The sequence below is a fragment of the Cavia porcellus genome, unplaced genomic scaffold, assembly GCF_034190915.1.
Source record: "Cavia porcellus strain 051 isolate PalLab524CR breed Dunkin Hartley unplaced genomic scaffold, mCavPor4.1 scaffold_2, whole genome shotgun sequence".
In the NCBI taxonomy this organism is placed as follows: domain Eukaryota; kingdom Metazoa; phylum Chordata; class Mammalia; order Rodentia; family Caviidae; genus Cavia; species Cavia porcellus.
The window spans coordinates 49,989,182-50,011,565 of record NW_026947485.1 but is presented as its reverse complement, the minus strand read 5'-3'; the positions used below and the strand labels follow the sequence as shown (position 1 = coordinate 50,011,565).

At 33.2% G+C, this 22,384-nt stretch overlaps 1 protein-coding gene across 1 annotated transcript in view; it reads left to right on the top strand.

The window, feature by feature from the left end:
• The window catches only part of Cftr (CF transmembrane conductance regulator), a 149,491-nt gene that overhangs the window by 90,437 nt on the left and 36,670 nt on the right, over nucleotides 1-22,384 (top strand). The window contains 6 exon segments of the mRNA NM_001278757.1: nucleotides 5,541-5,578; nucleotides 6,338-6,588; nucleotides 9,953-10,032; nucleotides 15,121-15,271; nucleotides 16,895-17,122; nucleotides 20,108-20,208. Of these exon segments, the coding sequence (NP_001265686.1) occupies nucleotides 5,541-5,578; nucleotides 6,338-6,588; nucleotides 9,953-10,032; nucleotides 15,121-15,271; nucleotides 16,895-17,122; nucleotides 20,108-20,208 (849 nt within the window).

Below are 22,384 nucleotides of genomic sequence, written 5' to 3'. Positions count from 1 at the left end.
GTGAGTCCTAACTCTGTCTTATTAACACTGTGAAACTAAACAAGTTAGTTTGCCTCTCTGAGGTGACATTTCCTCAGCTCTTTTAACAGATTAAACAAGTACTGTTTATTAGACCATTTTGTGGGCAAAGAAGCATAGTGATAAATACTTAGGACTTGGTTCATAGTGAGCTATGCTGATTACTGTTATCTTTAGTGGCATATCATTATTGTAAAACTTAAGATAGTTTGAAATAAGCCTATAACAGTGATATAATGAAAATTTCAGTAATTCTTTGATACTTCAACAAAAATATAGTGTGGGGTAATGTGACATGTAGATATGAATAATAAATATGATATTGAAGTGTATCGCAAATTTACCTCATTACTATCTCATTCATGCAGATGGTAATGGTAATGACAACCATTAATAGGTACAAAACTTAACCTGTGCCCCATTTAATTTCAACCAGCCCTTCATAATTGTTAATAATTTGATCGTCTGTTTTGAAAGATCACATTACTTGATTTGTCTTCAACTTATATATGTAAAAAAAAGAAAGAATCTGAATGTGGGAGTGATTTCTGTTAACTTGTAGGACTTTGTCTCCTGTGAAGCAGAATAGAATTGAACTGGTGTACCTTGCAGAATAATTGTATATTAAATAATTCATTAAGTGTTGAGCTGCTATGCCTTTACAGAATATTATTATTCATTTAAGAGGGAAATGGTGGTCTGTTATCATCAGGCAAGAAACTATATTATGAATTTATTTATTTATTTATTTATTTTGGTACCAGGGATTGAACTCATGATCTTGCACTTATCAGGCAGGCACGTAAGCCACTGAGCTAAATCCTCAGCCCAAGAAACTACATTATGAGAGTTTGTAAATACTGTGAAACTGCCCATGATTAGTTGAGTTCAGGTTTACTGCAAAAAAGTTCTTTTTTTTTTTTTTTTTTTTTTTTTAGTGAAGAAAATGATTGATGATTCTCTTTCTGAGAAAGAAATAATCTCTATTGAACTTTTTGGTCATTCTTCTATAGGTGGTAACAATTAACTAGTCCTTACAATTCTTAATAACAAAAAATTTGAATAGCAAAACATGATAATAGTAAAAGACAGTAATTTTAGAATTACATGCATAATTATAAAGCTAAACAATTCATTCACTAGTGTTTATAATCCTCTTGGCCTCTTTGAATCAAATTACGTGGTTTTTCTTTTAGATTAAGCTTTTTTCCATTTATTAAAAATATTTATTACTGCATGTTTGTAGTACATAATGACTACATTTATTGTGAAGAGTTTGCATGTGTGCATAGTACATCTTACTTATATATTTTTGTCCCTTTCTCCTTCCATCCCTTCCTATTCCTTCAAACTCTTCTTCCACTTCCCATTTGCAAAAGCTCTACTTTCATTTTTTCTTCAATTCTTGTTTTTAAAACTCATACCCTTCCTTCTCTCTTTCCATTTGAGAAAGATCTCTCATTTCTCTTCTCTTGATCCCCTTTCCATTTGAAAAAGATTTCCCTACTTCCATTTGTCTTTATTTTACTCTTTATATCTATTTCTTATTATCGGTGAACATGTCATTGTTACGTTAGCTGTGATACAGGTCATAATCCAGAATGATAGTTAAGCTCTTTTAAAGCTTGCTTAGAGAGTAATGAAGTGTGATCACAATATACAGTGAGTATTTAAATAAAATTTATTACAACAAAAGACACATTCCTATTAATATTTCACAAATCACCCTCCTTCACTTCCAACACATTTGTCTCTTGCTGCATTTTGAAGGAGTTCTAGAATTCTTCCTTTATGGATATCTTTATAAAATGGGTTCAAAAATACAGTGAATGCCGCTGTTATGTGTCATCTAAGGGGAAAGCAAGCTTGTAGATGCATTATGGTGTATCTCATTCTACCTCACTCACGATCTGGCACAAAGAAAATAAGATAAAATTTCTATTGTGCTAGTCATTCTGGTGGTTTTATTGGCAGTGTATTATTGACTAGACACAGAAGAAATGCACGTAATAGATTAGGAGGTAGTTTCCAACAACTTGCACAGTGTTACTGATTGAAACATCTGAGGATCAAGTTTAGTTCTTCCATTCTAATTAAGATTGTGTCAGAGATCTGCTATATCCTATTCTTTTATGCCTTCCTTTCTATTTATTAATGAGGAATCCCTGAGTGGCTTTGCATTGCAGTGAAACAGATTCAGCATACTCCCATAATACCACTTGCAGTATTGACCTAACGGATATTACTTACCATGGATCTATGTTTTAGGGCATAGTTTGACCATAAAGTATATGCTAATATTCTTTGTGATGTGGAATAATGTTTACAACCTCCAGAAAATGGAAAATAAATGTATCTTTTCTTTTCCCTATTAATCAGGACTGTCATTGTATCTAAAATTGCATGCTGTGTATAGCCTCGAAGCATTTTGAAAATGACATCATAGGAAGTACTCATTTGGGCCTAGATAGCCAAAATATTTTTACTAAAGTTATTATGTCAAATCTTTTAAAATATTTTTGTTCTAATCAGGTAAAAAAGTTTGGATTGGAGAATCTATGTAGAGCTAGAGAATATTTTGTAATGACTAGTTCTTTAGAAAACTCATCTGATTATTCCATTTGTGTCACAAAATATTTATCTCTTTGTATTAAAAAACTCATATCTTCTTTATCCATTCATCATTGGTTGGGATTTGGGACATCTAACTATTGCTACTCAGTTATAAAGAAGGGTAAACTTAAGATATTTATAGGTAAATGGGTACACCTAGAAACTATACTCTTAAAATAAATCACACTTACATGTAAGTATCACATTGTTTCTCGGATGTGAGAAATTGAAAATGTATGTAAGGACCAGAATGTGTAATAGATACTGTGAAATAGGAAGAAGACATTCAAATTGGAAGAGGCACAAAGAGGGCGGGAGAAGGCAAGAAAGGGAAAAGAAAAAAAAAAAAAAAAAGAAAGAAAAGGATAAAATGGAAACAAAACTTTTGTAAATAAGCAAGGAAAAAAAGAGTAGAAAGGAGGGAAGGGAATGGGGAAAATTAAGAATTGGGGTATACATGTTCCTGATAATGAATATGATCATTATGTATATCTAAAACACACCGATAAACCTAATTAATGATAAAAAGTAAATGTTAGAAAAAATTTTTAAAATTGTGTATTTGAAGAAGACATGCTGGATCCAGGAAGAGTACAACAAGAAGCCAGTTTGCCCTTCCAATGAGCCACATAAACCATGTGGAGCCAGGTAAGTAAGAGAAGCCAGTTTGCCCTTCCTATGAGCTGCACAAACTATGTGGGGCCCAGGAAGAGAGACAAGCCTTCCCATGTTTGCCTTCCCATCAGTCAGCAGAAGCCATGCTGGGTCTGGGAGGAGTACAACAAGAAGCCCATTCACCTGCATGTGAGCCATGCAAACCATGTGCAGCCCAGGAAGTGAGACAAGCCAATTCGCCCTTCTGTGAGCTGCACAGACCATGTGGGGCCCAGCAAGAGAGACAAGCCAGTTTGCCATTCTCATGAGTCAACAGAAGCCATGCTGGGTCTGTCAGGAGTACAGCAAGAAGCCAATTCACCTTTCCTGCAAGCCATTTGAATCCCAGAAGGCAAGATAAGCCAGTTTACCCTTCCCATGAGCTGTTTGGAGTACAGGCTGAGAATCAAGAAGTACCTCTTTACTCTAACCTCTTTTCCCCCATAAGCAAACAGCTGATTCACAGGACAGGCTAAACTGATAGCAACTGAGGTACGACAACAACTAACTGCTTGCGTTGTTTGACTGACTTTGCAAGCTTGGAGCCTATAGTCTGAGCATCTATTAGGAGGATAATAATTATACAATATAGCAATATGAAGGATTACCTTCTGTCTTGATTTTGAAATCCAACATTGTTCTCACTGTTTTATTTTATTCAATGTTCTTTTTATATTGGTTTTATTCTGTTTTGTTTTGTTTGATTTAACTGTGTCTGGTGGTATGGACAACTGTTTTGAAGATGGCAGGATGTATTTATATGGCTGTTGTTGATTTCCTGTTACTCTGTTTTGAAGTTCTGTACCGTTTTTGCTGTTTTGGTTGACTTTATCCTGTTTTATTTTGTCAAGTTTTATTCTCTTTAAAATAAAAAAATTATATTTCTGATGTAATCATATCCACAGAATGTTGGTAATGCTAGCATCATTGGTGCTTCTTTAATTGGATTGAAACGGGGTGACTTAGCAAATACAGTACCCTTATCTAGGGTGTTGGATAATTTGCTTAACCTTAAAAAAATAAAAGTCATTTATATAAGAATAAAGACTTCTGAAAGAAGTAAATAATTTCTGAGTTTCTTGTCATTTTGAAGTTGAAGCTCAAGGATAAAAGATAGTTTTTGTTTTTATTGAGCCAGTACATGGATTTTATGCTATGTATATAATGAAGAAAAGTAAGAAAGTTGGGAAATATCACATCTAATTGGTGAATTTTAAAAACATATGAATTTTTAAAAAGTATAGATCTTCAGAATGTAAGAATTAATGCAAAATGTTCCCCATAAGTTTTTTGTATAGTATATTTTTAACTCTTTGAGGTAAATTCAAATATAAGTAAGAGTTGTAGATATCTTACTTCTTGTTTGTTTTTCCTTCTATTTACTTTATTCTGTGTTCATTTCCAGAATCACTTCACTCACTATTGCTTGTATTTTTCTATTTCATTCTCTGGTGAAGTCATCATTGGATTGATTATATGACTTGAGAGTTATTTCTAATATTGTAATTGTGATGGTATCAACACAAGATTAAATTTCTTCACATGGTGTACAAGAATGAAGTGCCAAATTGAAATATATCTGAGCACACATAATTTAAATATAAAAAGGTCTGCAAAACCTGAAGTTGTTTAAAAGTCATTTTTGTTGTTTAGAATGACATAGGAGATTTCTCTTTCAGGCAACTGTTTTCACCATGAACAAGTACTAAATTCTAAGTAATCGTAGTACAAATAGTGTATGTTTTAACTTGAATGCATCTTAACTTTACTCATAAACTATGAGTTTTTATACTGTAGAAACATCTAATTGACTTTCATAAATATTTTCACCTTTTCCAATAACTAATTTGTCTTGCAGGTAAGTCTTTAATAATAATTCCACATCAAATGAAACTATTTGCAGCAACCAAAGAGATTATCTGTCAGGAGGCTGAGATCAGTCTCTCTCTAAAAAATAAGGTTTATTATTAAAATACTTAGCTATAACCTTGTTCTCCTGTGGGATTCATTGAATATAGTCCCTGATGAATAAAGGAGAGACTTGATAAGTACTTACTGTGGTGAAAATTGAATTCAGTAAACTTAATGTATTCTTACCACAAATAACGGTGCTTCAAACAATAGTTGCTAGATCCAGGAAAGCAAAGAAAAAGAAATGAAAGTGTGTGCTTTGATGGTGGTCACTAGAGATGGATGTGAGAGCAATAGGTAGTGTTAAGAAAAAAAAAAATCAACAGTTTATTGTTTCATTCCAGGTGGCTGCTTCTTTAGTTGTCTTGTGGTTACTTAAAAAGTGAGTATTCATATTTTATTATGGATTATGTTTTGTTTTCATTGGTTATTAGGTCTTGTGTAGTATAGCCACATCCACTGTTTTATTTCCCCCTTTTTATAATGGAAGTGAAAAAATAAACTATAGCTATCCTTTGGTTTCTGCATAAAACAGGTTCCAGGACCTCCCATAGATACCAATATATGCAGTTGCTATAATCTGTTATGTAAATGGTGTAGTATTTGCATAGTTCCTATGTGTATCTTCCTGTATATTTTAATCATCTCCAGATTAATTATAAAACATACTACATTTTGTAAATGTTATAAAGATGATTGTTGCAATGAAAAGAAATTTTTAGTGCAGATGCAATTTTTTTAAAAAAATTCAACCCACCATTGGTTGAATCCACAGATTTTCAACCCATGGGTCCATAGGGCTGACTACATTTTCTTTAAATTATAAACATATGTAGTTCCTGAAGTTCTCTTTTCTACTTCTAAAGTAATTAACTTTGTTTCACCTCTGTGAAATGCAGTAAAACATTTGAAACAGTATTATACATGTAGTATTTTCTCTTTTAATCTACTAAATATCAAATTTTATATATATATATTTCGAGAAAAATGTATTGTCTTACAATAGAAAGAAGTTGAGACTAAGAGCACATACTATTAATCCAATATGTTGTTTCTTAAGACTTTATTTTTTTCCATGTATTGGAAATTCCATAGACAAGTGTTGTTGCCAAATAACATTTTCCTTTTTTTGTTTTTACAGCAACACTCCTCAACAGGAAATGAATAGTACTCAAAGTGGAAATAGAAGCTATCCTGTGATTATCACCAACACCAGCTTCTATTATATTTTTTACATTTATGTGGGAGTAGCTGACACTTTACTTGCTCTGGGATTGTTCAGAGGTTTGCCACTAGTGCACACACTAATCACAGTGTCAAAAATTTTACATCACAAAATGCTACGCTCTGTTCTTCAAGCCCCCATGTCAACGCTCAACGCTTTGAAAGCAGGTACTTCACTAAGTCTATAATGTGAAGCTGCTGATCCGTCATCAATGGGGCCTGTACTTCTGTGGGTTTTCTATAGCAGCACTGGCTTTTTCAGGGAGGTACCAGCCATTTGTTAAGTCTTCTCATAACTGAAAGGTACATTTCTCGGATGTTACAGGCAAATAAAGAGTGTGGGTTCTAATGTTTCTGGATCCAGTAATGACAGTAGCTTTGTTCATTAGTATGATTGCTGATGGTCAAGTAGCAACAGAAGCAGTCTGCTTCACCTGTCCTTGTCTTCTCAGATATTTGACTATCTCCTTTCAAGCATATTTTTTTGTCAAATGTAATATTATACAAAGAAGCAGATAATTTAAAGTGACCGAGGAAAATGTAAAAGTCTTCTGCTAATAAAGTCTTTTCACAGAGCAGAATAACCTAGTTTTACCTAACCTGTTTAAGGGCAATCATATAAATTTGTTTCAGTTTTTCTTAAGGCTAGAGAAGATCCCAGATGTATTTTAAAACTGTTTTGGCACTATTATAGATAAAAAGAAAATATTCAGAGTAATGGAATAAAGGGGCCAAAACTTTTTAACAAAACTTATAGCAATATATAGATAATATGAAAGTAATCAATTCCATTGATAACTGTTTAGGTGAATTCACATCTAAAGACTCTGAGGTTAGTAAGATGCCCTGCCATGTTTCATACTTACAACAACCTGTGGAGCTTTTACTCTAAGCCAGGGTAGAGGTTGGGGGCAGAGATGGAGATAGTACATAAAGATCAATAAGGCACAGTCCTTACCCCCGAGGTGCTTACAGATACATGGATGAGCTTCACACCCAGATATTCGTTCAACTAGAAATAAATTGCAAGCGTGAGACTTGTAGAGAGATATATATGTAAAAATTTCAGGTAATAACCATTTTTACTGCATAATAAAATTTCAGGGGCATTACATAGGAAGACCTTTGTATTTATCTTGAAACCCATGTGTGTCACTAATGGTCTGTGTCCCTCTGATATTTCCATTGCCATTCCATTTTAGAGGAAAAATTTTAGATCTAAGTGGTTGATCAATACACTAGATTCAATAAATTCATTCCTAACAGAAATTCAAGACCCAGACCTGGTAGATGATTTTCCAAGTTTCTGGCAAAGGCAGAAATGAGGCAGGAGATACAGTTGATAATTGCATTCTTTGCACCCTGGTTTGGTTTTGTAAGAGTGCCGATACAGGCAAGTTATTTTTCTGAGCATTGGCCTGCTCACTTCTCAGCTAAGAGAAAGAATTATCTTAGGGGGTCTGTGGAAATGAAAGAAAGCAATTTGTTTTCCTATCCGTGGCTGACATGAGATATGTGAACTAAGTGTTACCCTCCCATCACCATTCCATTGGTGAGGTGCTGTTTTCATGCAGTGCACTCTCCATTCTACCTCTTTCCAAGTTCCTCATTCTCTTAAATGCTGTTTATAATTGGTTCTAAGTTTCTTTTCTATCATATTTAAACGGTTACCTGTACTTTCTTGTTCTTCATTTATCTTGCCTTCCAAACTTTTCTCTGCTTTGTAGGATGATTCCTAAACACCCCTGTATTGTTTGTGTTTCTTCTTTGTGATTCTGAGAACTGAAATAGCCATCTGACTTACAATGGCTGTATGTCCTTTTTCTGCCCCTCATCTTACCCTCCAATTTTTATGTGTAAGGATTATGTTTTCTTTTAATAACTATCTATATTATGGATTCAAGGTTTATGAGGTCTCATCCTGTCACCTAGTTGTTCTCTGCTATATTTGGCAATTGCAAGGGCAATGTATGCTTACAATTTCTCCCAGATGTGCCTTCAACTGTAGATCGACCTTGGTTTTCTCAGACTATTGCCTGATTTTCCTATCAGTTTTAAATGGCCTTAAGCTCATACATAGTAAATGATTAGCAAAGTATGTTGAATAGATGAAAAGTATAAATGTATATCTTGACAGAATACTACAGTAGGAAATATACACATCAATATGATTTTTATTTACCAAAACCAACTCTCAATTTCTAAACAGTAACTATACCTATGGCTGTTTTTTTCAACTTTTGGTTTATTTATGGAAATACAAATATGTTTAATAAAAGATGCTAATGAATAAATAATGTATGCATGTAAGCCTTTTTGCTAAGGGGGCCAGACTATAGGTGATTTCTCATAATTTACAATCTAGGGAAAGAGATGACACCTGTACATAAACAAAGCAGCTATACAACATGCACAGTAAAACAGAGGCTCAGATGAGAAAGAAAAGAGCAATTCTAACTGTACCAAGCACTGAAGCTGTCTTCCAAGAGGGTTTTTTGAATTGAGAAAAAAAAAAAACAGATTTTCTATTTTTGTTTTTTGGAAATATAGATTTTGACAAGTAGAGATGAGAGGAAAAGACTTTCAGACAGAGAACTACATAGGAGGTAGGAGGTAAAAAAGCATGCAATATGTTTAAAGAATAGACCAATTTGGCTGAAATAAGATATGTTAGTAGAAAAAGCTTCTACTAGATAGGTAAGGCCAAATTGTGGAAAACATTAAATATTAAGCTAAGAGTTTTGGACTTTATCCTGCAGTTATAATGGGTGAATGATAAAGTTCAATATGATTTTGTTTGTACAGTATTATATTTTATCTAATTGTTTGTTTAATTCCTCTCCAGATGATGAATTCCTCAAGGGCAAGGAGCATGGCTTATTCACCTCTATTATCTCAATGCCTGGCATTGTGCTTGGCACATATTAGACACTCCATATGAAATTATCTTTATTACAGCAATTATCAAACTTACAAATGTGAGTCTAGAATTTAGAAGACAGGCTGAAGCTTAGAATGTTGATGAAGAGCGTAGAAGAAAATCATGGCAAAGAGGTCCACATACTAAGCACATGCAAGGAGGGAGAGCAGCCTTGGCCTCTTCAGATGAGCCCCAGAAAGATATGAAGGTCATAGGAAAGAGAGAGTTCTATGTGATGGAATATAGACATGAGTTAGGGGATGGCAGCATATCCAGTAAATTATCCTTAAACTCAAAGGCAAAAAGTGAGTTTGTAATCTTTGGATGCCATTCATGATATAATTTATAATAAGAACTCTATTAAAGATTTTTTAACCTAAATCTTAAAGTAATCTGTTTATAAATGCTTAAAAGTTGGTGACAACAATTTATTTACATAGTCACTTAGAATCTTGGGCAAAACAAATTTTCTAAGTCTGTACTTATTGAACTACATGCTAATTGTTATTTGAATTCTGACTATTTCTGCTGTAATCCAAATTTAATATTAAATACTTGGATATACGTTCTTAAAATTACTCTATTTTTAAGAAATTTATCTTTGTATTATAGGTGGAATTCTTAATAGATTCTCCAAAGATATAGCAATTCTAGATGATCTTCTGCCTCTTACCATATTTGACTTCATCCAGGTTTGTAAAAATTAACTACTGTTGACTATCGTTGCATTTGTCATATTTTTAAATAATTACAAAGAGAAGTTAATGAGGTTTTCTCTAGTTTCATTTGAGAGTTGGAGTTGGTCTATTGTATACATTTTGTGAATATCTAGTCTTCAAACTAGACATAAATTTAGTAAATTAGGCAGAATTGTTTATCTTACCTAAACCCATGACAATTCCATGTCTAGATGTAAGGACTATTTTGGGGGAATTATTTGAAAGGCAAAATAGATTCTCTTACCCTGAATTATTGGCATTAATAACATTATACTTTGGAAGTCCATGTACTATACCTCTTTTTTAAAAAATCCCATATTAAAATTAAGATGGTTTGTCTGAGTGGGTTGCACTCAAAACCAGTGTCACTCACAAGCACTTTGGCACAAATTAGCTAACCAGTTTCCATATGGTAAGTACCACAATTAAGAGTCAGATATAAGATAACTTTTTGAGTAGGTGAGAGGAAAAAAAAGAGAAATTCAAGTAATATGAGGGCTGTCCCTGAGTGACAGATGTGAATAGTTTTCCAAGGCAATCCATCTGTGAGGTTGAGGTCTGGGGTAAGCAAACTGATTAGTGATGAGTGGAAAATGGGTTTGGTGGTGGAGATGTTTGTGACTTTGGGTAACAACATTAGAACTCCACAGTGACGGGACTTAAGAGGTTTTAAGATATCATCTTAAGAGTCAAGATGATATCCTTGACTATTGGACCAGATCTGAGTGCAGCTGTATGAGCTTCCTGTATGATTTAATTGAAGCTTCAAATAGCAAATGCCCCAACCTCAATGACTGCTTTGGAAAAGCAGCTGAACTAGAGTTAGGAGTGAGTCATTCTCCTCTCTTACCCCTCTTCTGTACTCCAAAATAATGAGACATGGAGACAACTTTAAAGAAAAATAAGAGCTACTATGTGTGTATGTACACAGATAACATTGACAGATGCAGAAAAATCAGCCTGTCCATTTGTGTCATCAGAAATGACTGACACAATAATATATTTATATGGTTCCAAGAGACCTTTTGAATTTTCTTCAGTCACTGTATTTAGAGATATAACTCAGCTGTACCTGCTGGAATTTTTATCCATATTTTGAGTCCATGCATTCATAGGAGCATTTCCTGCATATTTCTTTAAATGCTGCATATATGTTCCATGCTGAGGGATAACTGGTCCCAAGTATAACATTATTAAGTGAGGTACAAACTCAAACTTGGACTTTGACCTAACTGCAAAAATATTCACAAATGATGCCCTTTAATAATTATTTCCTTACTTTTATAGCCTACTGAGTATCTTTTGAATCAGTTTGATGCTTACCTCAGAAATTTTCTGGGAGTGTTAATCTTTAAATATTTATTTTGTAAATTAGCATATATATATATATATATATATAGGTTCTTGAATCCTTTTTCTTTTTTTTTTTTCCTTCGTTTTTATTGGTACCAGGGATCAAACTCACAACTGCCTGCTTGCAAGGCAGGCGCTTATGCCACTGAGCTAAATCCCCAGCCCCTCTTGAATCCTTTTTCATGTTTCATTTTCATGTTTCCTTTTTCATTCTGATTTTTCACTTATTTCAGTTATTTTCTTAGATTAGTCTTCTTTGTGTCATCTAGCAGCTTTTGAATCCATTCTTCGTGTTCTCTTGTTGTTGTAAGGTGTCTTTAAATAGTTGGTCTTTGAAAATATTGTCTTTTAGTTCTGAAACTCTGTCCTCACATTGGTAACTTCAGTTAACTTTACTTTCAATATGATTTTTAATTTCTTGGATTTCTAATTTAAACCTTTTCACGGACTCTAATTCTTTGGTAAGCTTGTTATTCTTGTTTTATCATTTTGTTTAGCTCATGTAGCTTTTTATTAGTGTCTTTTGAAAGCTCATTTATCTTTTTGGTTATTGCTTTTGTCACTGTTTGGTTATGTCTTTGCTGACCCCACTGAGTCTTTTGATCTCACCTATTATCCTTTTAATTTGGATGGGTGGTTTAAACTGTTTTGCCCTTTGGTGCCCCATGGATTTCCTTTGATGGAGTTGGGAGTATAGGAAATAATTCTGTTGCCTTTTCTTCTCATGTTTCTTTTGTCTTGTTTTGTTTTGTGCTGAGGTTTGTGGATGCTTATAAAAACTTTGTTCCTAGTATGGAGATCTCTTTGGTTGCTTTTTGGTGATGTACTTTGGGCATAACTATGATCCTTTGCCACCGTGTTAAGATCTGAACACCTTGGATAATTTGGAAGGGGAGAATACACGGTAGTTAGCTCAACAAGCAAATTCTCTGGGAAATTACTGTAGTATTGGTAATGTCACAAAGGTAATCTGAGTGTTGGCTTATAGAGAAACCAAGACAATTTGTGACCCTATTAATATCAAGTGAATGACCTACAGTGTGATTATCCAATGCAGATTGAATGTAAACATATAGCAAGAACCAATTATGTTCCACCCTTAATCCTAGTGAAGACATCTGCAATTACATGGTGTAAACATTAAGATAATGCAGACATTGAGTTACAGCTAATATATACTAAATGCAACAGCTATATTTCAGCTAATGGTAGAAAAAAATTCAACAGTAATTTTACAGTTAACTATCAAAAGATTAACAAACCTTTATAATTATACACTTAAAGACACAGTGTTTGGGAATGGGGGAATGCAAGAGAAAAACTTCAAAATTATAAATTCTATGACATTAGAAGGGGAGAAAAGTGTTGCAAAGGATCTGATTTAGGGAGTAAACGTAGATTGTTCTTTCCTTTATTCCGCATTGTGTCCCTCTCTTCAACTTCTCTGTGCATTTTAATTTTTCTATCAGATCCTTCTTGGTTTCCATGGAATCTACCTTTTTTTTTTTCCTTCCTCAAGTTGTTATTTTCCAGGGTCTGGATTCTGAATCTTGAAGAGGCTGAGTTGTTATTGCATATCACTCTACAATTTTCTCCTATTTTTGATTTTTTGAGGCAGTCTTACTATATTGTTTAAGCTGGCCTTGAAACCATTATATAGCTCCCATCCCCTTTTTAATATTGAAATTCATTGACTTATACTTTTTCTATCTTTTGGTTAGTTTGGCTAAAGATTTGTCAATCTTGTTTATCTTTTCAAAGAACCAATTTTTGTCTTAATCACCTGTATATGATCCTGTATATCATTCTATATCTCATTAATTTTACCTTTGATCTAATTATTTCTTTACTTCTAATATGTTTTATTTCATTTTTTCCTGGTTTTTATAAGACTTTGAGATGCATAATTAGATCATTTATTTGAGATCTCTCTGATATTTTGATGTAGGCATTTATAGCTATAAAATAATTTGTATAGTTTCTGTATTTTCTCTTGTTGATGTTTTTTATTTCATGTCATTATGACCTGGTAGGATGCAAGAAACTACATATTTCAGCATTTTTTGTATTTGTTAAGATGTGTTTTATGGCCTAAAATATGGTCTGTTTTGGAGAATATTCCATGAGCTGCTGAAAAGAACATACACATTCTGTAGTAGTTGCAGGTAATGTTCTGTAGACATCTGTTAGGTCTACTTGACCTATGCTATACCTTAACTCTGATGTTTCTTTGTTATTCTTTTGTGTGTGTGGATGACCTACCTGTTGGTGAGAGAGGAAGCATTTAAGTCACCCCTTATTAGTATATTGGGACCTATGTGTCATTAAATATTGAGTAGTTTGTTTTATAACATTGAGTACCCCAATATTAGGTGCATATATATTTAAATGGTCTTCTTGGTGGATTGTTTCTTTTACCATTATAGTTTGCTTTATAAAATTGAATGCACCAATATTATTTGCATATATGTTTAAATTGTTATATTGTCTTGGTGGATTGTTCCTTTCCCACTATGTAGTGGCTTTCTTTGTCTCCTCTGACTAATTTTATCTTGGAGCCTGCACTCAGTGATTGTAGTAGGATGACTCTAGAGACCCTATAGTATGATTCTTCTGTAACCTCTGATTCCTAAGAATCACTCACTCTTCCACAATAAACCCCTTCTCTGAATGACTCCTGATTATTCTACTACCAAATATGGCGGGGCTGCAGTGGATTTCCTGTATAAAGCTATCTTGCCCTACAAAGGGAGACACATTCAAAGTAAAATCTATACTGTATTTTTTTTTTTTTGTCTTTTTCCTTTTTATCGGTACCAGGGATCAAACTCACGACTGCCTGCTTGCAAGGCAGGTGCTTATGCCGCTGAGCTAAATGCCCAGCCCCCATCTATACTGTATTTACAGGTTGTAATAGCTGTGGTTTTCTCCTGGTACCAGTGCTGCCCATCTGTTGTTTATCATTAGGGTTGTCAGTTCACTTTGAGTTTGCCTTGTGTATTCAGAGTCAGGTTTTCTTGGCAGAAGCCAAAGCAGGCATTAAGCATTCCAGACTACTTTATTCTTTTCTCTGCATTGTCTTCTGATTTTCCGTGATTTTTAGCTTTTCTGTCTGTTCTTTCCCAATTCTCAGAACTCTTTGACTTTTTCTCTTTCGTAAACAGTTGTTTTACAGATACCTTAATTCTAGGTCCTAGAGAAGCTGTGCTTTGCTACTAGTTTCTACTTCTGTCATATTTAATCCTCCTAAACTTATATTTCAATTAAATATTTCTGAAAAGCTCAGAATATAAATGCCAAAAGTTGTCTCAGTCAACCAAATACATATCCTCAAATTTATAGTCATACTGAAATTATTTCAAAATAGCTTTAAAAAACTCAGGCTAAAAATTTTATATTCTTTTAAAATTTATCATGTATCACATTAAGTGGTCTGAGAAGTGAAAATATCCTGAATTCAAGGAGCACCATGCCTTCAAATTTTCAAGTATGCTGTTGTCTTTGACCTGAACAAATCTTTGAATTTTCATAGATTCTGGAAAAACGTATTTTGAAATATTTGCCTTTCAAGTAGAAGGACACCTGTCTGGTCCTGAGAATAAGTGAGAATGAGTGGGATGACCTTTTATAGATATAAATCACTGACATCTTGTCTGTTTTATGGCATGGAAACATTTACTCACTGACATGTTTTCTTTGACTTTACAGTTGCTGTTAATTGTGATTGGAGCTATAGCAGTCGTCTCAGTTTTACAGCCTTACATCTTCCTGGCAACCGTACCAGTGATAGCAGCTTTTATTATGTTGAGAGCTTACTTCCTCCACACTTCACAGCAACTCAAACAACTGGAGTCTGAAGGTATGACATTGTATGGCAGTGCTCAGCTTGGAAAAAGCCACATGAGCTTTGGCAAATTCTCTATTCATATACTTTGTGAAAAAATTTTTCTGTTTTTACTGTATATAGTAATGATTTTTGAACTATGTATATATGTATAAAACTATACCATAAAGTACACATAGATTATTTATTCATTGTACTAATATATATTTGCAGTACACAATAATTACATTCATCATGGAGAGTTAGTACACACAGTTTATTTTTTTTTTTAACCCGTTTCCCTTCTCCCTCTTTCCTTGATCTCTTGATTCCTTTCCCTTTTGCAAAAGATCTGTCTTCCTGTTTCCTATTATCTTTTATTTTGATCTAAAATTTATTTTATATTTCTCATATGAGAAAAATCATGTGATATTTAAGCTTATCTGATATATTTCATTTAACATTAAGGTCTCAAGGTACATCCATTTTCTTACAAATAATTTTTTGTTAATAAATGACTGCGTGACTTTATTTTGACTTTGAAAGAAGTGTTACCAGGATTGGTGAAAAGGACATTCTTTCATAATTATATAAATTAAATTTAAAAAGTGATGAGCTATCACTGATATAGTGATACTAGGAATAATTTTCTTGGGTTGATTGCCTTCCAAATCTATTTGAACCCTTTGGGAAGCAGATTTTTCTGTCAGCCTTGATGCATTTTTTTTAATTTTTTTTATTATTGTATATATATATATATATATATATATATATATCGTTTATAATGATTGCATTCCTTGTGGGAAGTTGGTTTGCTTGCATGTTTGCATACATAATATATCTTAATTCTATTTTTATTCTCTTCTCCCTTCTTCCATCTCTCGGTCTCCTTTACTTTTGAAAAAGACCTATCTCCCCATTTCCTGTTATCTTTTCTTTTGCTTTTTATGTACATTTTGAATTTCTCCTATAAGAGAAACCTTGCAATATGAAAGCTTGTATGCCTGATTTATTTCGCTTATGTTCTCAAGGTGTATCTATTTTTCTACAAATGACTCAAATTTATCCTTTATAGCAGATAAGTTTTCCATTGTGCATAAATACCACATTTTTACTTCATTCATTTATTGATGGACGTTTAGACTGCTTCCTAGATTTAGCTATTAAAAGTTGTGCTGCTATAAACATGGATATTCATGTATTACTGTAATATATGTGTTCATTTTCAAGACATAAACCTCCACTTACATTTCTGCTTTGAAGGTCTGAGCTAAAGTTGGAAACTTTCTTGAGACATAAAAAAATTTTTTTAGGAGAAAAGAACTATTTTTCAGCAATAAATAATTTAGAATCAACCAGAAAGAAAATGCCCGATGCTAAGAAGTATAAATCAACAATGGTAATAATTTTATTAAAGTTTCTAGCCATGGTAGCCATGTACAAAGGAAGGGTAACTCATTAAAAAACAAACAAACAAACAAACAAAAAAACAACTAACAGATCCCACATACTCAAATCATGGCACCAGAATGAAAGATCTCTCCAACCAGTGACGTTTATATAATCCAAGTAAGTTAGTCTTTTTCAGGATCACAGCAATATAAAATTGCATTCTGTGTTTACTTGATTTGCATCGTTCTCTGTGGAAATATTTCACAGGCAGGAGTCCAATTTTCACGCACCTTGTCACGAGCTTAAAAGGACTATGGACACTTCGTGCCTTTGGACGGCAACCTTACTTTGAAACCCTGTTCCACAAAGCTCTGAATTTGCATACTGCCAACTGGTTCTTGTATCTGTCAACACTGCGCTGGTTTCAAATGAGAATAGAAATGATTTTTGTCATCTTCTTCATTGCTGTTACCTTCATTTCCATTTTAACAACAGGTACGACATACTTGTTAACAATTTAGCAAAGCCTGTAAGTCTAAACTGTAAGCAGATTTTTGTTAATTTTATTGTTAAAAACTGTTTTCTTTAATTTCTGTGGTTTTTTGTTGAACAAATAATTTCCCAATATATCTGTGGTTTTTACCAATAAAAAAAAATCGGAGATACAGAAAGTGGCAGATAGTAAATCTATGAGTGAATGAAAAATATCATGCTCATAATAGTATAAGACTTAAGTATTAGAATTAAGACTATTAGTATAAGAAAAAATTCATACTCATATTAGTATAAGTCTTTTGCTTCAACTCTTACAGGTATCTTTATTAAAGAGCTCTGTGAATAGCAGAAAAGAAATATTCACCTATGAAGATACACACACACACACACACACACACACACTCAAACACACACACACACACACACTCAAACACACACACACACATACACTCCTCTTTTATTCTTTCTGGTAAAAAAAAAATTTCACTAGCTAGTGAAATTATTTATCTAATATGAACTTTGCATGAAGAAAAACTGCCACAGAAGGGAAAAAAACTTATGCGAAAGTGCCATAAACAAGGCATAGTAGTGTATGCTAATAATCCCAGCACTCTGGAAAGCTGAGACAGGAGGGTTACAAGATCCACCGGCACTACAGAGCTCAAGACAAGCCTGGATCGTAAGGGGACTGTCTCAAAAACAACAACAAAAATGCCATGTTTTGCAAATGTAGAGATTCTTAATTCAAGGTTCTTTGGTTAAAAAAAATTCATAAGTAAAATGAAAATTTATATAGATAAAAATGAGTTACTTTAACAAGTTGAATTTCTGAGCTGTAAGAAGTGTTGAATAAATATTCAGAGGGAATACCAAATCAGGGCCAAATCTGCAGGATTATTTGGTTATAATAGCTGCAAAAAGATGTATCAGCTGGTGTTATCGGTGGTCTGAGCCTCAAAGCAGGCAGCACCATTGGGCCCTTAGAACAACCCAAGTGTACATCAGAGTGTCAGGCGCAGGCATCTTTTCTATCTTTTGAGTCCCACCACTGAACTGTGTCCATTCTTTTCCATGACTGCGTCATTTGTTTCTGTCTCTGAGATACGTTTTTTTTTTTTTTTTTTTTATCTCAGCATGGTGGTGCAAGCCTGTAATTACTTGTGAGGCTGAGGCAGGAGGATTGCAAGTTTGAGTTCAGCCTAGGAAACTTAGGGAGATGCTGTCTCAAAATAGAAAACAAAAAAGGCCGGGGATATATCTTCCTGGAAGAGCCTTGGGTGTGATCAACAGTTCCACAGCAAAACAAACAAGTTTTCTTTGTGTACCAGGGCCATGTCACATGAACTTTACGTGGCCTTTCAATTCTAGCTTCTTAAATTAGTAGCAGAGTTACTCTGTCCAATTACAAAGCCTCTACTAGATTAGGGGTCTACCTGCCATGTATCCACACAACTGCTGTGAGGGTAAGAAAGTGCACATTTGCTGTTCTCCAAATCAGAGAAGTGACAAGTTATGTTGAAAAGTACGGAAACAGGCAAGCCAATTCATTAATTTTTTATAGTACAGTCATTTCTGCCATCTTTTTTTAAACTAAAAATTTTATTAGAGTATGAATAAATTTTTCATTTATTTGAAACAAGATAAAAAAAGTCAGATTTTTAAAATGAAGATTTATTAATAATTCAAACCAATAAATCATTTGCTATCATGTAAAGTTAAGAGTATAATTGAATCCTGGTTTATCAGAGACAATAGCGAAAGCATTTAACAATCAGCGTAATACAGAGTCTCCCAGTCTAATCAGAGACAGAGATCCAGCCAGAGTGGATATGGGCCACCCAGCCATATCAACCCTGACTCTGTTAATCCTCAGCTCTTTTTATTTGCAAAAGTTAACTTCTCCAAGCTTCTCATTGTTCTTATGTATAAAGAAAAACAGTAATAATAAAATCTACCTCATATATCTATGGTGAATATTAAACGTAATAATTTGTATGAAACACTTTGATATAGTGCCTAGTCCTCAGTGAATAATCAATACCTGATATTTCATGTTTTTATTAAAATTTTACTGATTTCTACATTAGTCTTTAGAACAGGTAATATATTAGAACCTGAAATGTATCTTAACTATTAAAATAAATTATTTAGTACTAATAGAGTAGATAGGAGTATGACACATCTTTTATTAGAGAAATTGTAAAAAATATTTAAATTAATAAGGTGAATTATTTCTAGCAATTTTTGAACCATATGAGAGTTTAATCATATACTATAAATGCAAATAATATCACTTGGAAATTGATAGCCTAAACTTATAATTTAAGAACATTCCTCTTACCAAATCTTTGGAACATTAAGACTAAGTACTTAAGAATTTTAGTTAGTTGTCTCTCATAACCCTGAAAAACAGCTTATTCTAATTAATAATCAAAGTGGTGTTCTTCTCTGGTGAACTAGTCATTTTATTCTCCCTCTTTCCCTTTTCTTTTCTAACAATGAGCAATCCTCTTTCTAAATGGCAGACCCATTAGTACTGTCAGATTAGGTACTAAAGCCACTTTGTTCCCATTAGCCTCTGATTAGCAAAGAAATTTGTCTTTGCAAAGGTATAAAGTACATCTAAGCATCCTGAAAGTGTTACTCAAATGCATCCTTGTGCTGTTGTCAACTTTTTATAGAGAAGTTCATCTTGATGCAGGATTTATCAACAAACATGGTATCAACCCAAAAGCAACAGCTCCTTCAATACCTAAAACATGTTTTTAAAAAAGATAACTCTTCCTAATACTCAATCACTCTTTCATTTAAAATATTGATTTCTTGCTTTATAAGGGCTCCTATGATGAACTGAGATGGAGAATAGATAAGATCAACATGAAATTGAACTGTTCATTTAAAGTGATATGTCCCATAGATGAAGTAAAAATAAAGTAGTTCACAAAAATAACATGAGCTTTGTTCCTGTGTTTTTTCCATATATAGGTGAAGGACAAGGATCAGTGGGTATTATTCTAACTCTAGCTATGAACATCATGAGCACATTGCAGTGGGCTGTAAATTCCAGCATTGATGTAGATAGCTTGGTAAGTCAGTATTATTTTTTATTATATGAAAAAAATGTAGACACTGTATATTTCATTAAGCCCATATCTAATGTTTCTTCCACACAGAAAGCCACTATTGAAGGTCCAATTCTGCAGTAAACATTACTGCACATGTCTCCTTTACAGGATATTTTTTAGCTTAGATACCTAAAAGTGAATTGTAGGTGATAGCATTTATGCACATTTTTACTAGCTGATAACACATTGCTCTTAATCTGTTACACCAATATATACTCCCAACAAGAAAGTGTAAGACTGTTCATAGCTTTATATCTTCAGCAACAGTTTTTTTCTCTCAGATGTTAGTTTTGGCAATATGATGGATATAAAGTGGTTATGGAGAAGACTGGCAGCTTAACCGATGTTGGTCATTTGAGTTCCTCTTCTGCTAATTGTTCATTTATAGCGTTGCTCAGTTTTTCAACTGAACTGATATGGGATTTTCTTCTTAACTGATTTGAAGAAGTTTATGAATTCTGTTTCAATTTTCAATTTTATACATTTTTAATATACTCCTTAAGTCAGTGACTTGGTTTTAGTTTCTTTTGATAAAAAGAATCTTTTAAGTTTAATGAAGATAATTTTATTAATATTTTCTTTTATGGTTTATACTTTCGGTAATTTATGAAATTCTTCCCTGTCTTGAGTTTTTAAATTCACTAGTAAAACATTTTTCATAATATGCTTTCAAAAAACAATCTTAAGTTATTTGTCGCTTCTTTCTTATTACTTATTTGTCTTTGCCTTTTCTTCTTTTGCTTAATGCTACCATCATTTGTGTACTTTATCAATGTATGCAAAGCCTATAGTCTGAATTTGTTGTTTCTCTTGTTTTTGTTCCCTGTGATGAAGAGACTACAGTGATGTTTCTGTGCTAACACTGTGTCAGTGACACAAATCCCATGGTAATAAGAATGGAGGTGAAAAGAATCTAGACATAATTTCTCATTTTTAGTTTAAAAACAAAACGTCTTAATTTTCCATCAGGCTGGCAGTTGACTGGGTATTTCATCATTGACTTCTTTTATGCCTTTTTTGGTACTATATTGAAAACCAGTCATCCATTCCTGAACTTCTGAAGGGCATAGAAACCCAAGTTAAAAATGATTATATAATGCTATTATTTCACTTTTTACTTAAATTTCTTTCTTCTTTCTCTAAGACAGGTTACATGTTCTCAAACCATATGCATTCACTTAATTATACAACTTATGTAATCAATTTCTATCAGAACAAAAAGTAGTATAAAGTATCTATAAAGAGTGTTTGCTTCGGCAGCACATATACAAAATATCTTTAAAGAAAAAACCATTTAATATATATTACTTGCTCATGTGTCTTCATATTTTATTGAAGCATCATAATAACTCATTGAAATGTAACTTAATGTTAACATGACCTGTGAAGTTTGTTTTTCTTCAATTTTCTAGTTTGACTATAGCATCTTCCTTTATTTCTTCACTTTGTTCTATTTCAGTATTCTTTTAGAATTGATTCTTATAGGTACATGTACAAATGTTTCTGCTGCAAAGTAGGACAGTCCTAATATTGTCCTTGCATTTATTAATTCCATTCAACTTCCTATAACTTTGATTTTACATTTTAAAATTCTTCTGTACTTTACCTTTTTACCTAAACATCACTTAATCTAGTATAATTTCTTCTCTTCCTTGTACTAATTTTCTTGTTTTATGTAGTAGCCAACACATATTCATATCAAAACATTTGTTCAATAAATTTCTCTTCTACATATTCAGTCTCCATGAAAGTTCCCTTAGGATATTTTCTCTTCTCCAGCGTTTCGCTTGGGCATCCTGGGCTTTGTGGCATGTACTTTGACATTCTATCTTTCATCTCATGTTATAAAAAGGCCTTAGCAAGGACCCATTATGTTATGATACAGTCTGTGAAAAGTGTCAATATTTGCATTTGATTTCATTTTTTAAAGTCATGTTCTTTTGTGTGAATATCAAAGTGAAGAGGTGAGCTTTCATTTCCCTGCCAAATGGCAAAAGTGGCCTTTGCTGGGCTTGTGTGGGAGTTTATCTACTTACTAATTCCTGTCATATTGCCTCACTGACACCGTTGCTAAAGTTATAAAGTAGCTCCTTTATTTTCATCTTCACGTATGTTGAGAGTAGGAAGGGGAGACAGA